The 17,212-nt window shown below is 39.2% G+C and overlaps 1 protein-coding gene across 2 annotated transcripts in view; it reads right to left on the reverse strand.

The window, feature by feature from the left end:
* UBR2 (ubiquitin protein ligase E3 component n-recognin 2) overlaps positions 1-17,212 on the reverse strand; it is a 72,194-nt gene that overhangs the window by 26,695 nt on the left and 28,287 nt on the right. For both annotated transcript variants that reach the window (XM_048511727.1, XM_048512545.1), the window contains exons 12-30: positions 16,213-16,376; positions 16,027-16,126; positions 15,421-15,549; positions 13,892-14,075; positions 12,700-12,761; positions 11,003-11,113; positions 10,108-10,173; positions 9,273-9,395; positions 8,764-8,827; positions 8,477-8,601; positions 7,467-7,519; positions 6,664-6,766; positions 5,377-5,425; positions 4,565-4,719; positions 4,340-4,442; positions 3,840-3,949; positions 3,654-3,734; positions 2,748-2,929; positions 1,638-1,837 (exon numbers count right to left, since the gene is read on the reverse strand). In XM_048511727.1, coding sequence (XP_048367684.1) covers positions 1,638-1,837; positions 2,748-2,929; positions 3,654-3,734; positions 3,840-3,949; positions 4,340-4,442; positions 4,565-4,719; positions 5,377-5,425; positions 6,664-6,766; positions 7,467-7,519; positions 8,477-8,601; positions 8,764-8,827; positions 9,273-9,395; positions 10,108-10,173; positions 11,003-11,113; positions 12,700-12,761; positions 13,892-14,075; positions 15,421-15,549; positions 16,027-16,126; positions 16,213-16,376 — 2,164 coding nt within the window. The remainder of the gene's footprint in view (positions 1-1,637; positions 1,838-2,747; positions 2,930-3,653; positions 3,735-3,839; positions 3,950-4,339; positions 4,443-4,564; positions 4,720-5,376; positions 5,426-6,663; positions 6,767-7,466; positions 7,520-8,476; positions 8,602-8,763; positions 8,828-9,272; positions 9,396-10,107; positions 10,174-11,002; positions 11,114-12,699; positions 12,762-13,891; positions 14,076-15,420; positions 15,550-16,026; positions 16,127-16,212; positions 16,377-17,212) is intronic.

A 17,212-nucleotide genomic window follows, 5' to 3' on the forward strand; every position in this document is an offset into this window, starting at 1 on the left:
TCTTCTTGAAGGATAGAAGACAAGGAGCCAGTTGAGGGCACTCTGGTAAAAGAGAGTTAACTGCTCAGTTGCTTTTAGGAGGACTGAGTTAGTATTGTATTTGAGCAGTAAAGCCAAAACACCTCTGAGAAAGGTTGCGATTGGCCAAAGCTCAGGTAAAAGTAGCAGCTGAACTGAGAGTGTGCAGTGGGAGGTCACAGACTGGTGAAATTCTGTGAAGAACAGATAGAAAACCTGGATTTGGGAACTGCTGTGAAGTTGTCAGTTGGTTATGCTGCTTTGTATGTATTGATGTTTCAAATGTCCTTTTGGATTGAAAAAGTTTCTTGCCATGGTGTCTGATTTGACGCATATGACAGATGTTTCTCATCTGTCCTCTGCGTGGAGGGGTGTGTGTGCAAGAGTTGCACTATACTCTTAAACAACACTACCAGTTGAAATATCACCTGTAAGAAACAAAGATTACTTTCTCAGAATGAAAACACCTGAGGCTTGATTAATAGCAATGGCTGGTATGACAGGAGTCACCTGTGGATTACCGAGAAAAGTCAGATAAGGCAGGGCAAGGGAGGAGGCCCTGGTTCTTTTCTCAGTATACTGAGAGGCTTGATTTGTTAATTAGTCTCTCTCAATTATTTAAGATGACTTTCTTTCTCCTGTTCCTGAATATTTAAAAAAGCTGCTTGGAGGAGTCTGTAGTCTGCTTGTTGTCTGGTCTATAAAGCTACGAAAAGGCCAGAACGAGGGCATGGGCTCATACAAGTGGTTAAGAGCAGAAAACTCTGATCTAGAGAACAAAGTGTGATTCCCCATTCTTCTACATGAAGGCTGTTGGGTGACTCTGGACCAGTCAGAATTCCCTCAGTTCACCTCAAAGTTTCCAATTCTTCTTCTGGAAAAAACTGAAAAATCCTAAATCTATACTTTTCCAGGATTTTTTCAGAGATTTCATATCTCAAGTTTTGAAATCTGAACAGCCACCAATCTAAACACACAAAACTTTTCAAGTCTTTTAAGCAATTGTAGTATCAAGAGAAGTGAATCCACATTTAATTTAATCCATTTAATATACCCTTGAACAATTAGTTTAGCAAACAAAACAGGCAGATGCTTCAGAGTTATTGAGGAGCAAGGAAAAGGAAGGACAGTATACCTGCTTCTCTTTGCTCTTCTGTGATACGTTCCTTTAACTGCTACTGCTCAGGGGGAAAAATGTTGGCCAGAAAGAAACAAAGGCAAAGACAGAGGGATCTTTTGCTTACATACACTGCCTACAGACCTAGATCTCTGATTAAGGGCTGAGGGAGTGGCAGTTACTCCATTCCTAAAGACACAGCATGCAGAAAAAAGTATTTTTGACTACAGAAGAGTAAGCAGCAGTGCACCAACTTGCCTGGTGGCCAAACATCACTGGCCCTCTTGCACTCCCAGTAGCTCCATGGCTAGTGAAGTATACTAAGCTCAGTTATGGGCAAAGTCTGGGCAGACTGAAAGAACAACTGGAAGGAGTCTGGTTTGATCAGACTGAATAAAGTTGTCTTATTTTATGATATGGTCTTGTGCATATAAACTCTAGAATCCTGATATCAACTACATTTAGCAAAACTGATGGATAACTTTGTCTTATCTCCACTTACCTGGATCTGGAATAACTTTGCTTCTATTTTTAGACAAGACTGTTGATCTTTGAACAAATGCTGCAAGAACCATCGCTCTGTTGTCCACTTTAACCTCCTGTTCTTCTTGACACAAAATACAGGTAACCACTTGCCTCTGCTCAGTCACTTTCGTCTGCTCAGGGCCCAAAGCTATAAGCCTGGTATCTGAAACTGAAGGACTAAAATCAAATGATATTAGTGAGTACTTCATGAAAGGTTTTAAAAAATAAACTAACACATTGCTTTATTATATACAGCTATTATATATACAGATATTATTATATTCAAATGATATTTTTGTTTCCAGCAGAGTCTTGCAAACAATTCTGAAAAGCTCTGTATTGTGCCACACAGTGGTCAAATGAAAACCAGCACTTCAGAAAGCACTTGATCAGTGTTTCCCAATGTTTTCGACATCGCAGCACCTGTGACCTCACTCTTCATATCTTGCAATACCCCTTGGGCGGTACACCCCTACCAGGGACAGATTTGAAGAGTCCATCCTCTCCAACACCTCCTTCTGCTCTTTCTCCACAGCATTGTGCTTTTATCCCAGCATTCAGACAGCTACTGGAAGGGGAAGCAAGCAAGCTGCAGAGAAACAAGACTAATGTTTCAATACCATGACAGCCACCCAAGAAAAGTGCAAGCTGGCCACTGTGGAATGGTAGCGGTTTTACTTCCTGGCTTGGAGCCTCCCTTCAGAAGACTCATGGCCTAATCTATGCAGGTTCCTCCAGTGGCAAGTTGGCACACCTACTTCTTCCTTTCTCCCCAGCATGAGACAGAACAGGTTCCTGCAGTTGCCAGAGAGATCCCCTCCCTGCAGAGCCCGCAAACGGCAATCTCAAGGCTCTTTTGGTTGACTGCAATTGCAATGTGGCCCTCTGTGAGCAATGAAGAGAACACCACTGTACCAAGTCTTTTTTTTTAAGGCAAAACATGAAAGCGGGTAGAACAATGTGTTTTTCAGACAAATATGAGCAAGGCACATTTAGTGTCTCTTCATATTTTCACTGTTCAAGTGAAAGAATTTTAGCCTTAAAAAAAGATGGTAGCTTTTCTAAGTAATTTGATGCTTCATCTTACTTGTTATCATATACTCTAGAGGTAGAAGTTTCAAGTTCATCTAAAGTCTGTTGGAAGAGCTCTTTGTTCTCATCGATGAAATGTCGCTGCATCTCTGACATCTGGGCCATGATCTTCTCTCTTCGCAGCCTGGCTATCTCAGCTTTTCGCTTTCTCTCAGCTTTTTCTTTATCTCGCGAACTCTGCAGAAGAAATTATGTTGGAAATGTAAATAAAACAATGCAAATCGAATTCTGTATTGTTACCATACCACCCTGGCATTGCAGGAGGTGTGCTTATTCACAGGTATCCCTGCCCGCGTGCCAGCCTAAAGGGTGATGCTGGCGTTGCAGAGATGGGGAGCCCATTCTCTGGCAATGAACTTCCAGGACTTTTTTTCTTTCTGTTCTCATGCTCTCAGTTTGCTTGCCATACCAGCACATTTTCAGCTCCACAGCCAAAAAAGAATGTGTCCTCAACATGATACAGCAGCCCTGCTGAATGGATACTCATTTTCAGCCACAAGAGGACCCCTGACGACATTGCCACCTGATTGTCTTAATCCAGATACTCCCTTGTGCAACTAACTTCTGATCACCTTACAATGCACTCTATTGTTTCTCAAACAATCCATGAGGCCACTTCCCAGAGGTTGTCCTAGGTTTTCCAGGCTGTGTGGCTAGGGTCTGGTAGTTTTTGCTCCTAATGTTTCACCTGCATATGTTAGCTGCTTCACTTTACAAAATTAATTCAACATAATCAGTGTTAGAACACTGTAAAGCCATACAGAAAAAGTATAAGAAATGTCAGTCATAACAGTTAAATGTGTGGCATTACATTCAGAATAATTTAACTCAAGCATATGTGCAATGTGTGGCATGTGCTACATAACTCAACATCACCACCTTTTTCATTTCATTATTTTACCTCTTCTATAATATTTCCCTCAGCTTCTGATATAGGACTTGTAGAAGACCTCTCTCTTAGCTTCTTAACAGCATTAAAAGTCTAAAAAAGAAATCTTTATTATTATGTGGTATTTAAAGGTGTTTACATATTATAAAACATATTTTCAGCCATAAAAATGTGCAAATAATGCACTACCAACTTTACCTTTAATATCCATCTGATCATGTCTTTGTGAACTTCTAGATGGGGTGCATTTTGCAAAGTTTCCAGCATAGCTAAGATACTAGGAGAACTGCTAGGTGCCTCAACAGGCTCTGTGACAAACAATAATAGAGGATACATCTCACAATAGGAATCCAGCACATTTGTTTAAATATGCTAGATAAAATCCAGCATAGTAGAACAATGCTTCAAAGAGCGTCCCCCACCCCTCTCCCAGGACACTTGCACTTTCTAAAAAATATGCCAACATGTTAAAAATGCTAACAAGCAACACAGAATGGAACTCTACAGGAATTAAAGTTCAATCACAGAACTAAAGACAGAAATATGGAAAATACGGTATATAAATTAAAATTCAAATCAAAAGATGAAATCTTAGAACTCATTTTTTAGAACAGTAAGATGAAGTGCTACAAAAGGTGTTTTACTTTACTTTATTAAGAAAATAATGTGAGGCTGTGTGTTTAAATACATGAACGTACTTGAGATCTTCTGGCTGAAGGTAAATGTAACCACATTATCTTCATTAGCATTTTCGATATCCTGTTTTTCTTCTTGTAGTGCCATTCCAATCAAGTGAAAAACCTAAGAAAAGGGGACCAGGCTCAGAATTCATTTGTTTCTCAGAAGCTTTCTTTTCAAAAAACCCTCTCCCTGCCCAATCATTCAGGAACCAAAAGCATCAGAAGTTTAAGGCTTAAACACACCCTTTGCAGCATGGACTCTGACCAGGCACAGCCATTGTGTTCTACTGCCCACTGAAGTATTGTCTTCATGATGTACAACATGACATCACACTGTAGAATATTGGTCAGGCTTTCAAATAGAGGGCAGAAGGGAGGAAGAACAGGAGGTGGGAGAGCTGAAACAGAAATAAAGTCATGACATTATTGTACAATCTTGGTACAGAAGCCTTCACGGCACATGCAGAATAACTAAGAACTCATACTCAGGTCTCTCAAGAAGTCAAACCAATAGATTTCATTCTTTAGGCTCCACACAAGAGGAGTTGTTTAAGTTCTACAGCCTGGCTAACAATTCAGTATGGCTGGATTTTGTTTTTGCTGCTTTACTAACTTTGAAGAATTATATCACACAGGAAGGACAGATCACCTGAGAAGATCCCATGCCAGGTCTTCCCCCTACTGGGCAAAATGGAACCAATGGGAATGTTGCATGTAATCTGTTCTGGGAAGAAGTCATATAAAAAGGAGAGGGGAGTTGTTCTGACTCAGATATACAGTGCAACGCAGAAGGACAAAACTGAGATATTTAATATTCACCTTCATAATGAAGGCAAATATGATGAGCTGCCAAAGCTTTTAATTTCAAGCACAAATTTAATGGCCCTTCCTATTAACGCCTTTAGGTATACCTGCCTTGCTTTTTCTGAGCCTTAGATCCTTTTGTGGAAACAAATGAACACAGCATATTAATATCAGTTTTTTGGAAACAAATTTTAAGTACTGATAACAGTAGCAACTATGTGGTACACCCACATAAACAGGAAGATAGATACCTGTATCTTGCCGACTTTGTCGTCTTAGTTTCCTTTGAGCTTCCTCTGCCTTATAAAAACATAAAAAGCTAGTTTTATATTCAAAGGCCCACAAGACCACAATTAAGAGGCACTATGAAATTTACTTTTATATTGTATTTCTTTCTATTATAGAGGCGCAGTAATAATTCTGCACTCAGCCTTCCATTCTTCCGAGATTGGTAAAATGAATACTCAGCTTGCTGTGGTTAAAGTGTAAATGACTGGGGAAGGCAACAACAACCCACTCTGTAAACACAGTCTGCCTACCAATGTTGTAATGTGATGTCATCCCAAGGGTCATTACTGATGCTTGCACAGGGGACTGCCTTTACCTTTTAACAACCCTGCAGATGTTCTGTTGCCTTTATCTTTTAGTAATTCTTTTAATAATCCTGCAATGTTCTATCGCACCATTATTAAAGGAAACAAAAAAATTGTTTTTATTTCAAAGCACACCAGTTTGCTCTAGTCCTTCAGGAATCAAGCCTACAATAAGGGTGAACAAAATATTTTTGACTCGTAAGTTTTGGGTTTGGATTTTAAAATCCTGGAAATTTTCAGTAAAGTCAAATAAAGCTATTAGCGATTGGCTTTATTCGGCTTTTACCGATAATTTTGAGTTTTAAAACCTGAACCTGAAATTTACCTGTTCTCACCCCCATCACTGCTTCTCCAGTCCAACGCTGGACTGGAGCATTCAACTGAAGCTCTATTCCCCCCACTGCCATTTCCCAAGTTCTCATGGACCTGGGAAATGGCAGCGGGGAGAGCTTCAAATTGAATGCTGGACTCCAGCACAATATTCAGTTGAAGCTCTGCTCCCCCTACTGCCATTTGCCAGGCCCATGTGGATTTGGGAAATGGCAGCAAGATGGGGGCTTTTTTCCCCATCTGAAACTTCTTTTCTGTACCTATTAACACAGGATTATGACCCATGCTGTAGGTAAAAGTGAAACATCTACAGTTAATTTCCTCATCAGATTTGAACAAAACAAATGGTGCTTTACTGATAATACAAAAGCCTTTGCTGCTGAGCAAGGAAGAGAGAGCGGGAGCAAGCCTGAGGATTTCACGGCATGTTCCAATAACAACTATCTGTGATAAGTCATTATGTCTGAACAGAGGTGTTATCAATGGTTCATCCAGGAAGAATTTGCAATTTGGAACCAAAGTAAATGATCTCAATATAAATCCTTGAATGCAAAGCAAGTTTAAGAGAACCTCATCATCATATTATAGTTAAAAGCACTTATTTCACATATTTACCTTAGATTGCTCTGCTCTTGAAAAATGATAAAAATATAAATTGAAATCTTTAGCACAATCAGGTTTCAGCTCATACAGTCCTCTGCCTGTTAATCCTGGTTTCCTAAAATATAAGTTACAGCCATTAGAATTCACACCACAATATCTGAAAACTGCTACATTAGAAGTTCCAGACAGTAAAAACAGGAAGCCTTTTGGAATCTCAGAATGAGATACATCCAGAATTACAGGCTTATTGGTTTTACTAATTCACCAGAAGCACTTCTTAACATCATCTTCTTGGCTGGGGCAAGCAAGGGGATATAGCAAGGCAACAGCTACTTGGATTCAGAGTTTTACTTATGCAAGTCAAACACTTTAACAATAAAGGTTTTCTTTGGTCTTCTTTCCATGTTATGTTACTCTTCACAGATTTGTGTAAAGAGCAGAAAGAAGTTTAATTAGTTAACCAGTTGCTTCCGGTCAACAATATGGTCTCAATTAATGATGTCAATCATCAAAATGGGTAGTTTGATCATATAAACACATAAGAATCCGACCATTGGTCCATCAAAGATCAGTACTGCCTACTCAAGACTGACAACAACTCTCCAGTATCTCAGGCAGAGGTCTTCCACAACACCTACTACCTAGTATTTTACATTGGAAATGCTGGGGATTGAAAGTGAGACCCACTGCATGCAAAGCCAGGATAATCAAAAGCATATCCTACTTTAAGAACATGGGTATAAACTTATGCGATGTCAGCTGACCACACAATGTTATTTTATACACGTAAAAATGTTTGTATGAAAAGTAATTACTTGAAACAGGCCACTGCTTCAATCACACTTTCCATTCCAGTTTCCTTGTTCTCCTGCATAATTTATAAGGAAAGAGAAAAATCAGGCACTATTACAACTGTACATTATTCATTTCTGTTTCTCAAATATTTCCTCTCAAATCACGTTCATATCCGCATCATCTATAGCTGCCAATCGGAAGGATGATAAGCACGTCAATCAGTTAGGACTATGATCTCTGCAGTATTATTTGAAACAGTTTCTGTGAGGGTGCCTACACAGTTTGTGCTCTAATCACACACCTCCTTTTGGCCAGATACTCCAGGTACACCTCTTATGTTTCCCCAGCTGAAACGTGGCAACCACAATATAGAATAAGGACCTCTATATTTCTGGGTGGTGTTTCTTTAGCTTCTGCATATAGTATCTTGTCACTCAAGACTACAATAAGCTTTCTCATCATGTTTGGGTTACAACAAAAGCAACATGCATGAAGATGCCTAAGAAAAATTCAAAGCAGACCACATTTCTGGAGAAATACAAGGTGATGGAGAAGGAGTAAAGAACTACCTGGAAAAAACTACCCCAAAAACATATTGGCTGGGAAGAAGCTACATCCCATCAAACTATAATTGCTCCAATGTATTGTCGAAGGCTTTCACAGCCAGATTCAACTGGTTCTGGTGGGTATTCCAGCTGCGTGGCCATGGTCTGGTGGATCTTGTTCCTAACGTTTCACCTGCATCTGTGGCTGGCATCTTCAGAGGTGTATCACAAAGGGAAGTCTGTTACACAGTGTGTAACAGACTTCCCTCTGTTACACACAGTGTGTAACAGACTTCCCTCTGTGATACATCTCTGAAGATGCCAGCCACAGATGCAGGCAAAACATTAGGAACAAGATCCACCAGACCACGGCCACACAAAAACCTATAATTGCTCCCCTCATCAGAAACGAACCATCCCAATCACTCCAAAAAGCCTTCCATCCCCTTATCAAAGTAATGCTAAACATATGCTATAATACGCACATCTTCTGGCAATGCTTTTACTAATTCACTGTGAGCCATGGGTCTGATGCTCAACTGATGAATAATTTCTCGCTTTATTTCATCTGTAGCACCAATCTGACCCACGCCAGGAACAAATCTCTCTCCTGCAAAACACAAACACAATTATGGCAGGCTCTGATACTTTCATTTTTATTAAACACACTCTTATAATCTCATATTTTAACCTTCCTGTCTTTTAACCAATAATAACAAAAATCAAATCCATCTAATTCACAATACATTGACAGAACAAAATATAAACTTACCAACAATTATTATAATTAGGTTCAACATTTCTTCAATCAGTGTATTATTCTGCTGAAGAGCATCCTGGGGAGGGGGGAAAGAATACTAATTGTATAATGATTTGCAAATATTTTCCTAGATGTTCCTGTACTTCAAAAATCTTATTTTTTAGAAATCTCTGCAGTTACACAAGGGTTGGCCATTGGTTACCAATCAATCAGCATCTCCTCCTCCTTTCAGGAGGTTTCTGCTAGGAGTATTTCCTTGGGTTTCAAATATTTCTTTCTTTAGCAGCTCCCTCCCTACTGACCCAAAATTACTCAACACCCCCCTTGATGTTTCCATTGCCCCCCCCCCCGGGGGGGAGTACTGCTTACTTTGGGAATCCCCACTATAATGGATCAATTTAGGTTGCCTTTCATTTCCAGTAATTAAATTTATATTGGGTTTATTTGAATTTAAAAGACGTGAGGAGAAGTCAAAGGGGTGTGTGTGATCAAATAAATTATATAAAAACAGACTAACATACCTTGTTGGAATTCTCAGAACTAAATCTTTTGCCATAATCTGGAGTACTAAATATCTGGTAAAGTTCAAAACGACTCAACATTATCATCAGGAAGTGATTTGGATCCATCATGGATGCACCTGTCTAAAGAAATTTTATATATGTTACATGGGCAGGCTGAATACTAATGTGTTACATCTGATAAAATACTAATGTGTTACATCTGATAAAAAAATAAGCTTGTAAATGCTTTCTCTTGAAACATGGGGTATACTGGGGTATCGCTTTGGAGTGTGAAATTCATCTTAATTTGTAAATATACTGCTTGTTTAAGTTGTATATAGAAAGTGGAAAGGGACTTCATACAATAGCCTGTTTAATTATGCTCTCAGAATAGCACCTATGTTAGAACTACAATTTGCTATTTTTAAACTGCTAATTCTTCTTGCAAGTTTATGCACAACTTCTTATGAACCCAAATAAGGACACCAACTTTAGGAAATATAATGAAAACAAAGGCACCACGTCGGCACATATAAGATTGTTCAAAAAAGAAAAGAAAAGTGGACTGGCACTAGTCATAGAAATTAACCATTCTTGCACAGCATCAGATCTTGTTTCCAAGTTCCCCTGGATTTACCATTTAATCATAGATAAAAGAAAACCATGTATACATGTATACAGCTAGTATAGTTAAAAACCTAAAACTCAAAAATAACAGCATTGATTAGGAAACCTTTCTGAAAGGTAATCAGTGACTCCTGCACATAAAAGTTAATATTACTACAGTCATACTGAGCTAATGGGAAAGACAGACTTTAAATATGTATCCAAAGAGGAAGTTAAACAATGTTACCTGAAGCATTACTATATCTTTGTCAAACATCTCTTTTCTGCATTTCACGTTGTGATAGTAGTATATCTGGAAAGGAAAGTCATAGCCAAAGTATGATAAACAGGATATTTAACTATGAAGGAGAATATTTAACTGATCAGAAAAAAAAAATTACATTACAATGATGAGAAGCTTCAGAACCGAGCCTGATAAGACTATTACAGAAGGTCTGGGGAAAAAGACTGATGCTCAACTGAGAGATAATGTTGCTAACAACGGTGCTATCACATCAGTCTCCACTGATGTGAACATACAAGACCGCTTTATCTCAAGAGTTATTCTGGGAGTCAAAACGGGTTCATTAAACAGATAGTGGCTGCCAGCTCAGAGTCACCAGAGATACCTTTGGCTGCAACATTTGGCCCTCATTTTTCAACAAGACCTAAAGCTGGTAAACAGAGTTAGGATCTGGTGCTAAGTCTTGGACAACATGGCTCAATAAAAATATTCTAGACATTTCGAAGATGATTACAGTGGAAGCACAACATGATACATCTCTCAAGTTACCTACTTATCCAGGACAGCCAGAATGGTATAGCAGTCAACAGCGGTGAACTCTAATCTGGAGAACCAGATTCGATTTCCCATTCCTCCACATGATGCCTGCTGGGTGATCAGTCACAGTTCTCTCAGAACTCTCTCAGCCCACACAAAGGCAGGCAATGGGAAGCCACCCCTAAACATTTATTGCCATGAATACTCTACAGGGTCATCGTAAGTCAGCTGTGACTTGACAGCACTTTCCAATATCTAGAGCAACTTCTCCTATGGATATCTAGAGCAACTATCTCCTATGGATAAATTTCTCATAAGCCCAACAAAATGAGCTAGTAATGATTTTCTACTTAAGACTTACTTGGTTAACAAGGGAGAACCCATTTCTTCGCCACATCCCTGCATGTACTTGGGCACACAGAACTAGGCATCGAATGGGATGCTCTATTAGCATAGGTGGGCTAAGTTCACTCTGTATAAATTGAGCATAACAAACACAGTTAATTAGATACAAAGTATGTTAAGGTTAGGACCTTAAGAGATGTCTACAAAAGGGAAGAATGCCCAACTCTCTCATGAAAATCTGTACGTGATGCATATTAATTTATTCTCTACTTACCATTCCTCCACCTTTATTCATCATGTTTGCTTATTTCAGTGAACTATCTCTGTTTGAAAACATAGCCATTTTACTTTGAACTACCAGTTAAATAGGCAAACAAGAATACTGTTAATAGACTTGCCACTTGAGGCTACTTTTTCTTCTTGATAATTTGCCAATTTTGTTTGCACATTCCCTCAAATGTTGTGTTAAAAGTTAACTATGTCTCTTATGAACCAATACGACCTGGTTATTGTGCCTTACTAGCTCTATGTGTGATTTGCTTTTCTACAGCATCGATAAGGATACATTTGAACATCTGAAACCACAGATTAGGTATGGGTGCAAACCTGGATGGAAATTACGGATTGAATTTGGTAAGAGAACCGATATTTCCAATAACCATGTGTTAACCTTAAGCCAATAAACGGACTCTGAAGTATTGATCAGTAGTGTTTATTGAATAGGCATCGAAGCACCACACTTGCAAACCCTTTGTCCCTGGTAGAGAACCCACCCACCCACATTTTCCAAAGCATTTGTGAAAAACAGTCTTTGGAGAAACTTGCCTTAAGGTCGGCAGCAAATAGCAAGAGAAAGCCATCTGGCTTCCCGCCCTACAAGATAACGGACGTAACACAGTTCCAAGGGACAGGAGTATCAGCAGAAGTCTAGTTGCCTACAAGCGTGTGAAGCCATAAAGCAAAGATCCAGAAAAGAAAGCACAGATGGCAGTGGATACATAGCAGGCTGGTTACAGATATCTTTCCATCAGCAGCAATTTGTTACTTTAAGCAGCTCCATGATTCCGGGAATGCATCTCAATCACCTAGATAGCACCCCCCTGACACCATGGTTAATCCATTAACATCTGCAGCAAATCAGTCATGGTTACAACATTTTTCTTCTCCACTTGCACAGTGACAGACAGATGTCACTGACACATGTAAGAATGGCATGGGTAGGGAGGCAAGACAATTTCATTAACTTTGAGTGCATACATACATGAAGCTGCTTTATTCTGAACTAGACTACTGGTCCACTAAGGTCAGTACTGTCTACTCAGGATACCAGTGGCTCTCCAGGTTGTCAGGCCAAGGTCTTTCACCAACTGCCTGATCATTTAATTGATGATGCTGGGGGGTTAAATTTGGAATGTTCTGCATGTAAAGCAGAGGCTCTCCTACTGAGCCACAACCCTTTCCCAATTTTACCCAAGGAAGAAATAACCTAGTTTTAGAGACCCACTGGATATACTCTAAAGAACTGTGATGAGAACTCCATAGGCAGCCCCCTCCCACATTTTGCAGCCAAAAGAAAAAAAAAAGCTAGATTCTCAGAACCAGTATGGGAGCGGATGTAACAATAACAGATTCCTCTATGAGTGAAAGTGCCTTTCATTCACAAATGAACACTTCTTGGTGCAACTCCAACCCCTTAAAATAATTATTACTAACCAAAGGTAGATGTTCTGGAAACTTGTATGCCACTTCACTTTTGCTTAGAAGCACATGCAAACCTATATTAACAAAAGAGAAAAATATTTTTACAGCAATAAAGTATACATATTTCTTCTATGTTGGAGACTATGCAACTGTCCAAGCAGAAGAAATGATAAAATTACAATGTATCAGTCCCAAATTCTGAGTGGTTTTTTTTTTAAAAAAACCCTCTTCATTAGGAAGCAGATCAGTTTCAAACAGAAACTAGAGAAACATAAAAATATAAATGTATCCTATACACTCACACATATGTATTTCATAAATGTTTTATTGTGACAGAAGCAGTGAGATACTACTGACTGGGATAAAAGGAAACTGAATTCAGTTAGTTGGTTCTGGTGGGTTTTCCGGGCGGTGTGGCCGTGGTCTGGTGGATTTTGTTCCTAACGTTTCGCCTGCATCTGTGGCTGGCATCTTCAGAGGTGTATCACAGAGAAAAGTCTGTAAATTCAGTTAATACCCTATAAATTTCTGCTTAATTCTAAGCACAAATAGGTATCACTACCAGCTTGAATTGAGCAGAATTTTCATTTTATGTTTGCTCTAAGCTCTTACATGTACATCTGAAAGCCAACTTTAAACAACTGAATACATTAAAAGTGTTTCCAGGCCTGTAAATCTCTCATCTTGAGAAGTTTGAACAGGACATATTTTTCTGGCTTGCCTGAGAATACCAAATAAAAAGATTAACAGTTTATTGGCACACAACACATAGCTCGCTTGTTACATATAGCCTGGAAGGAACAAACCTGACATCCTAATTCACAGCTGAGCCTCAATTTCCATTATGATGAAACATTGAGTTATCATATTTAAAATATCTGATTTGATTCCAAAGGTGACAGGCACCTGAGTTTAAATCAGTGCTCTTGATTACATTTTGATTCAGATGACTTAATGAAGACATGCCTAATACCAGAATGTAGCAACATGCACAGACTATGAAGCAGATTTCACACAGGTTTATTCCACAATGTTGATAGAGCATTACATTTTGCAAAAGTGGAAGGCTGTAGTCTGTATGATTGTGGAAGCAGCCACAAAAACCACCTACAAATAAATCATAGTCAGGGAAATATCTTACTTCTGAACTTTCATGAACTGTCTACACTTGAAAATGTATACATACATATGTATTGGTTCTTACCTGCAAGTAAACGAGAAACTGGAAGATGAATGCTAACTTTTTCTTGAGAAACACAATACCGGATAGTCTCAACCGAGTGTCCACAAATGCTGAGAACAATAGGCTGCTTTCCATCAGTAAAACCACTGTGGCATTGCATTAATGCAGACAAGCATTTTTTATATGCTTCAATTAGAACTTTTTCCTATTAAAAAAAAGGGATGGATTTACAGTAATTAAACACAGCTCTTCAATATAAAAATGTTACAGCATATTTAGCCTGCAGAGGAAGTGGCTGAGAGGTGATATGATGGCAGAAATGTTTGCTGTTGCCCCAGAACAGGGGTCTCCAACCTGTGGCTCTCCAGATGTTCATGGACTACAAATCCCATCAGCCCCTGCCAATTGGCCATGCTGGCAGGGGCTGATGGGATTTGTAGTCCATGAACATCTGGAGAGCCACAGATCGCAGACCCCTGCCCCAGAAGGTCAGACCAATGGGTTGAAATTAAATCAAAAACAGTTTTCAGCTAAACATTAGGAAGAACTTCTTGACAGAGCAGTTCCTCAGTGGAACAGGCTTCCTTGGGAGGTTGTGGGCTCTCCTCCTTTGGAGTTTTTATGCAGAAGTTAGATGGCCATCTGACAGCAAGACTGATTTTGTTAAATTAGGCAGATCAAGAGAGGGAGCACAGGAAGGGTCTTCTGGCCCATTCTCACATGCACAAGGTAATGCCAATCACCATTTGGGGTCAGGAAGGAATTTTCCTCCAGACCAAATTGGCCAGGAATTGTGGAGGTTTTTTGCCCCTCCTCTGGACATAGGGCAAAAATCACTGGGGGGGGGGGGTAGTGAATTTCCTGTGTAGTGCATGGGGTAGGACTAGGGAACCCTTGATGATCCTTGTAGCTCTATCTTTATAAAGTGGTTTTAAAAAGAGAAGACACTGTAAAGCACTATTTCCTTCGCAAACCATCAACCTTCGCAAACCATCACCCTTAAAATAAAGAACAATGGAGGCCACATAGATCATTAGTAGCCAAGGTAAACCTCCTTAAAAACTTGGCCAACAACATCCATCCCATCACACTGTATGATTTAACTACAGGACTCTACACATTAAGCAACAGCAAAATGAGAGCTGATTTGTAGCTAAAGTTATACAAGTTATGCAGTCTTCTTTCAAGATACCCATTCATTTACTGGCAAAGCTGCAAGGGTTACTAATATCATATTACTGCCTGCTCTTCTGATTAGCAGGGGATCAAGCAACGAGGGAAACAGACACTTTGTGGGGTGTGAGGTGTTTGTTTTTTGGTAACTTCTCTCTTCCTTCTCCTTCTAGGGATTCCATAATAAGTCAAACTCAGAGCTATTTATACTCTAAAGTCTCAGTTTGAAAAAAATGACATATTTAAGGCTCCCTTTAAAAACAAGCAATAGTTTAGTTACATTGAGGTCACATTCGAAAATCTTACAAATAAAATTACATAAGCTATTTTATTAATTCTAAACTATTTGGATATTATCTGAATGACACAAAGCTTACATCTAAAGCACACCAGTCCTGCATCATTGAGATGACATGTGTTAATCTCATCTGTAATGTGAATGCTGCTTCCCACTCTGGCTCCATTTCAATATGCTGTCCAACTTGGCGGGTAATTGGATCCATTTCCTTTACATAGAGAAAGTAACCCAGGTTAAGAGAAACTTGAAAGCAAGATGATAGGTTAGCACTGAGGCCCACCAAATCTTGACAAAGACAGACTGTAGAAAGGACCAGTTCTGCTGAAACTTCTGCCTCAGTACTATACACGAAGACATATGAAGCCGCCTCAGAATGACTCAGAACATGGGTCTATCAATTTTCAGTCAGACTGGCAGAAGTTCTCCAGGGTCTTACATAGAGGTCTTCCACAACACCTAACACTTGATCTTTTAAATTGCAGATACCAAGGATTGACCCTGGGACTTTTTGCATGCCAAACAGATACTCTACCACTCAATTGCAGCCCATCCCCAAAGCCCCCTAACTCTTCCTTGCCTGAAAAAATTAAACGTAACAATTAAACATTTGCAAAATATTGGCAAACTAACAATAGAGATGCAGAATAACCTACACATTTTCATGAGACAAGTAAAAATCACTAACCTGCATACACTTAAGCAATTCCAAAAAGACATCAAAGCCGTCAAGAAATTTTTGCCTCAGATCATCTGACCAGTCAACTGGTTTGCTTATTAACACATACCTAAGTACAGCAGAAGTCAACAAGGTTATTTCTACATATGCATGTGCAAATATTTCATTTGATTAGTTATAAATAGAAACACTCACTTTAAATCCCAAATCAAACTTTGAACTCGTTTGAATTTGAAAGCCTGGAGCGCAGTATGGCGTTCAAATTGAAACCTGCCCTGTACATCTTGATGTCGCAAGTGGTCCATAAAAGTTGAGATGATAGTAGTCATAAGGTTCTCTTCTACTATTAACATTCGAGCCTAAGTCAAAATAGATTAAAAATTGTGTTTTAATCAACATTCAATACTGGCGAAAAACAAGGGACTCAAGCTTCAGAGACGTGTCCTAAAGAATGATCTGTAGGTGACCAATGTAGCTCCATGACTGCAGCTAAAATGGTTTGACCTAAATAAAATCTGAGGTGTAGGATTGACTCCAGTGCTGTGTTTAAACAAGCCCAAGGAATTCCACCGGTGCTAGTGGGGTACAATGTTAACAGCAGTGGACTCTTTATCTTGAGAACTGGATTGGATTCCCCACTCCACATGAGTGGCGGACTCTAATATAGACAACTAGATTAGATTCCTGACTCTTCCACAAGAAGCCTGCAGGGTGTCCTTCGGCCAGTCAACAACAACAACAACAACAGCAGCAGCAGCCACCTTTATTAGCATACAAAAGCACAAAATTACAAAACAGATGTGTGTAACAAAGAAAAATTACAAGTGAGAAAAAACACAATTTGAAATTACTAATCTCAAGAATGAAATTTGCAACATTCTCACAAAAAAGCGCATTAGAACTATTCAGGAGATATGGAATTTTCTAATATTCTTGCCATTGGGAACACTGCAAAAAAAATGGAGTTCATATATTTCATCCGTATCTTATCATATTTGGGGCATACAAACAGAGAATGGTCAAGTGTTTCGGCAGTAATCAAATCACAAGAACAAACTCTTTTAGAATGTTCCACATTTTTGTATCTCCCATCCAAAAGGGCTGATGGTAACACATTACATTGTGCGGTAGACAAGGTTCTCCTCTGGATGGGGTTAATCAAGATGCGAAGGTATGCTGCCATAACTCTACACTC

This window comes from Sphaerodactylus townsendi, linkage group LG01, assembly GCF_021028975.2.
Source record: "Sphaerodactylus townsendi isolate TG3544 linkage group LG01, MPM_Stown_v2.3, whole genome shotgun sequence".
Taxonomy (NCBI): domain Eukaryota; kingdom Metazoa; phylum Chordata; class Lepidosauria; order Squamata; family Sphaerodactylidae; genus Sphaerodactylus; species Sphaerodactylus townsendi.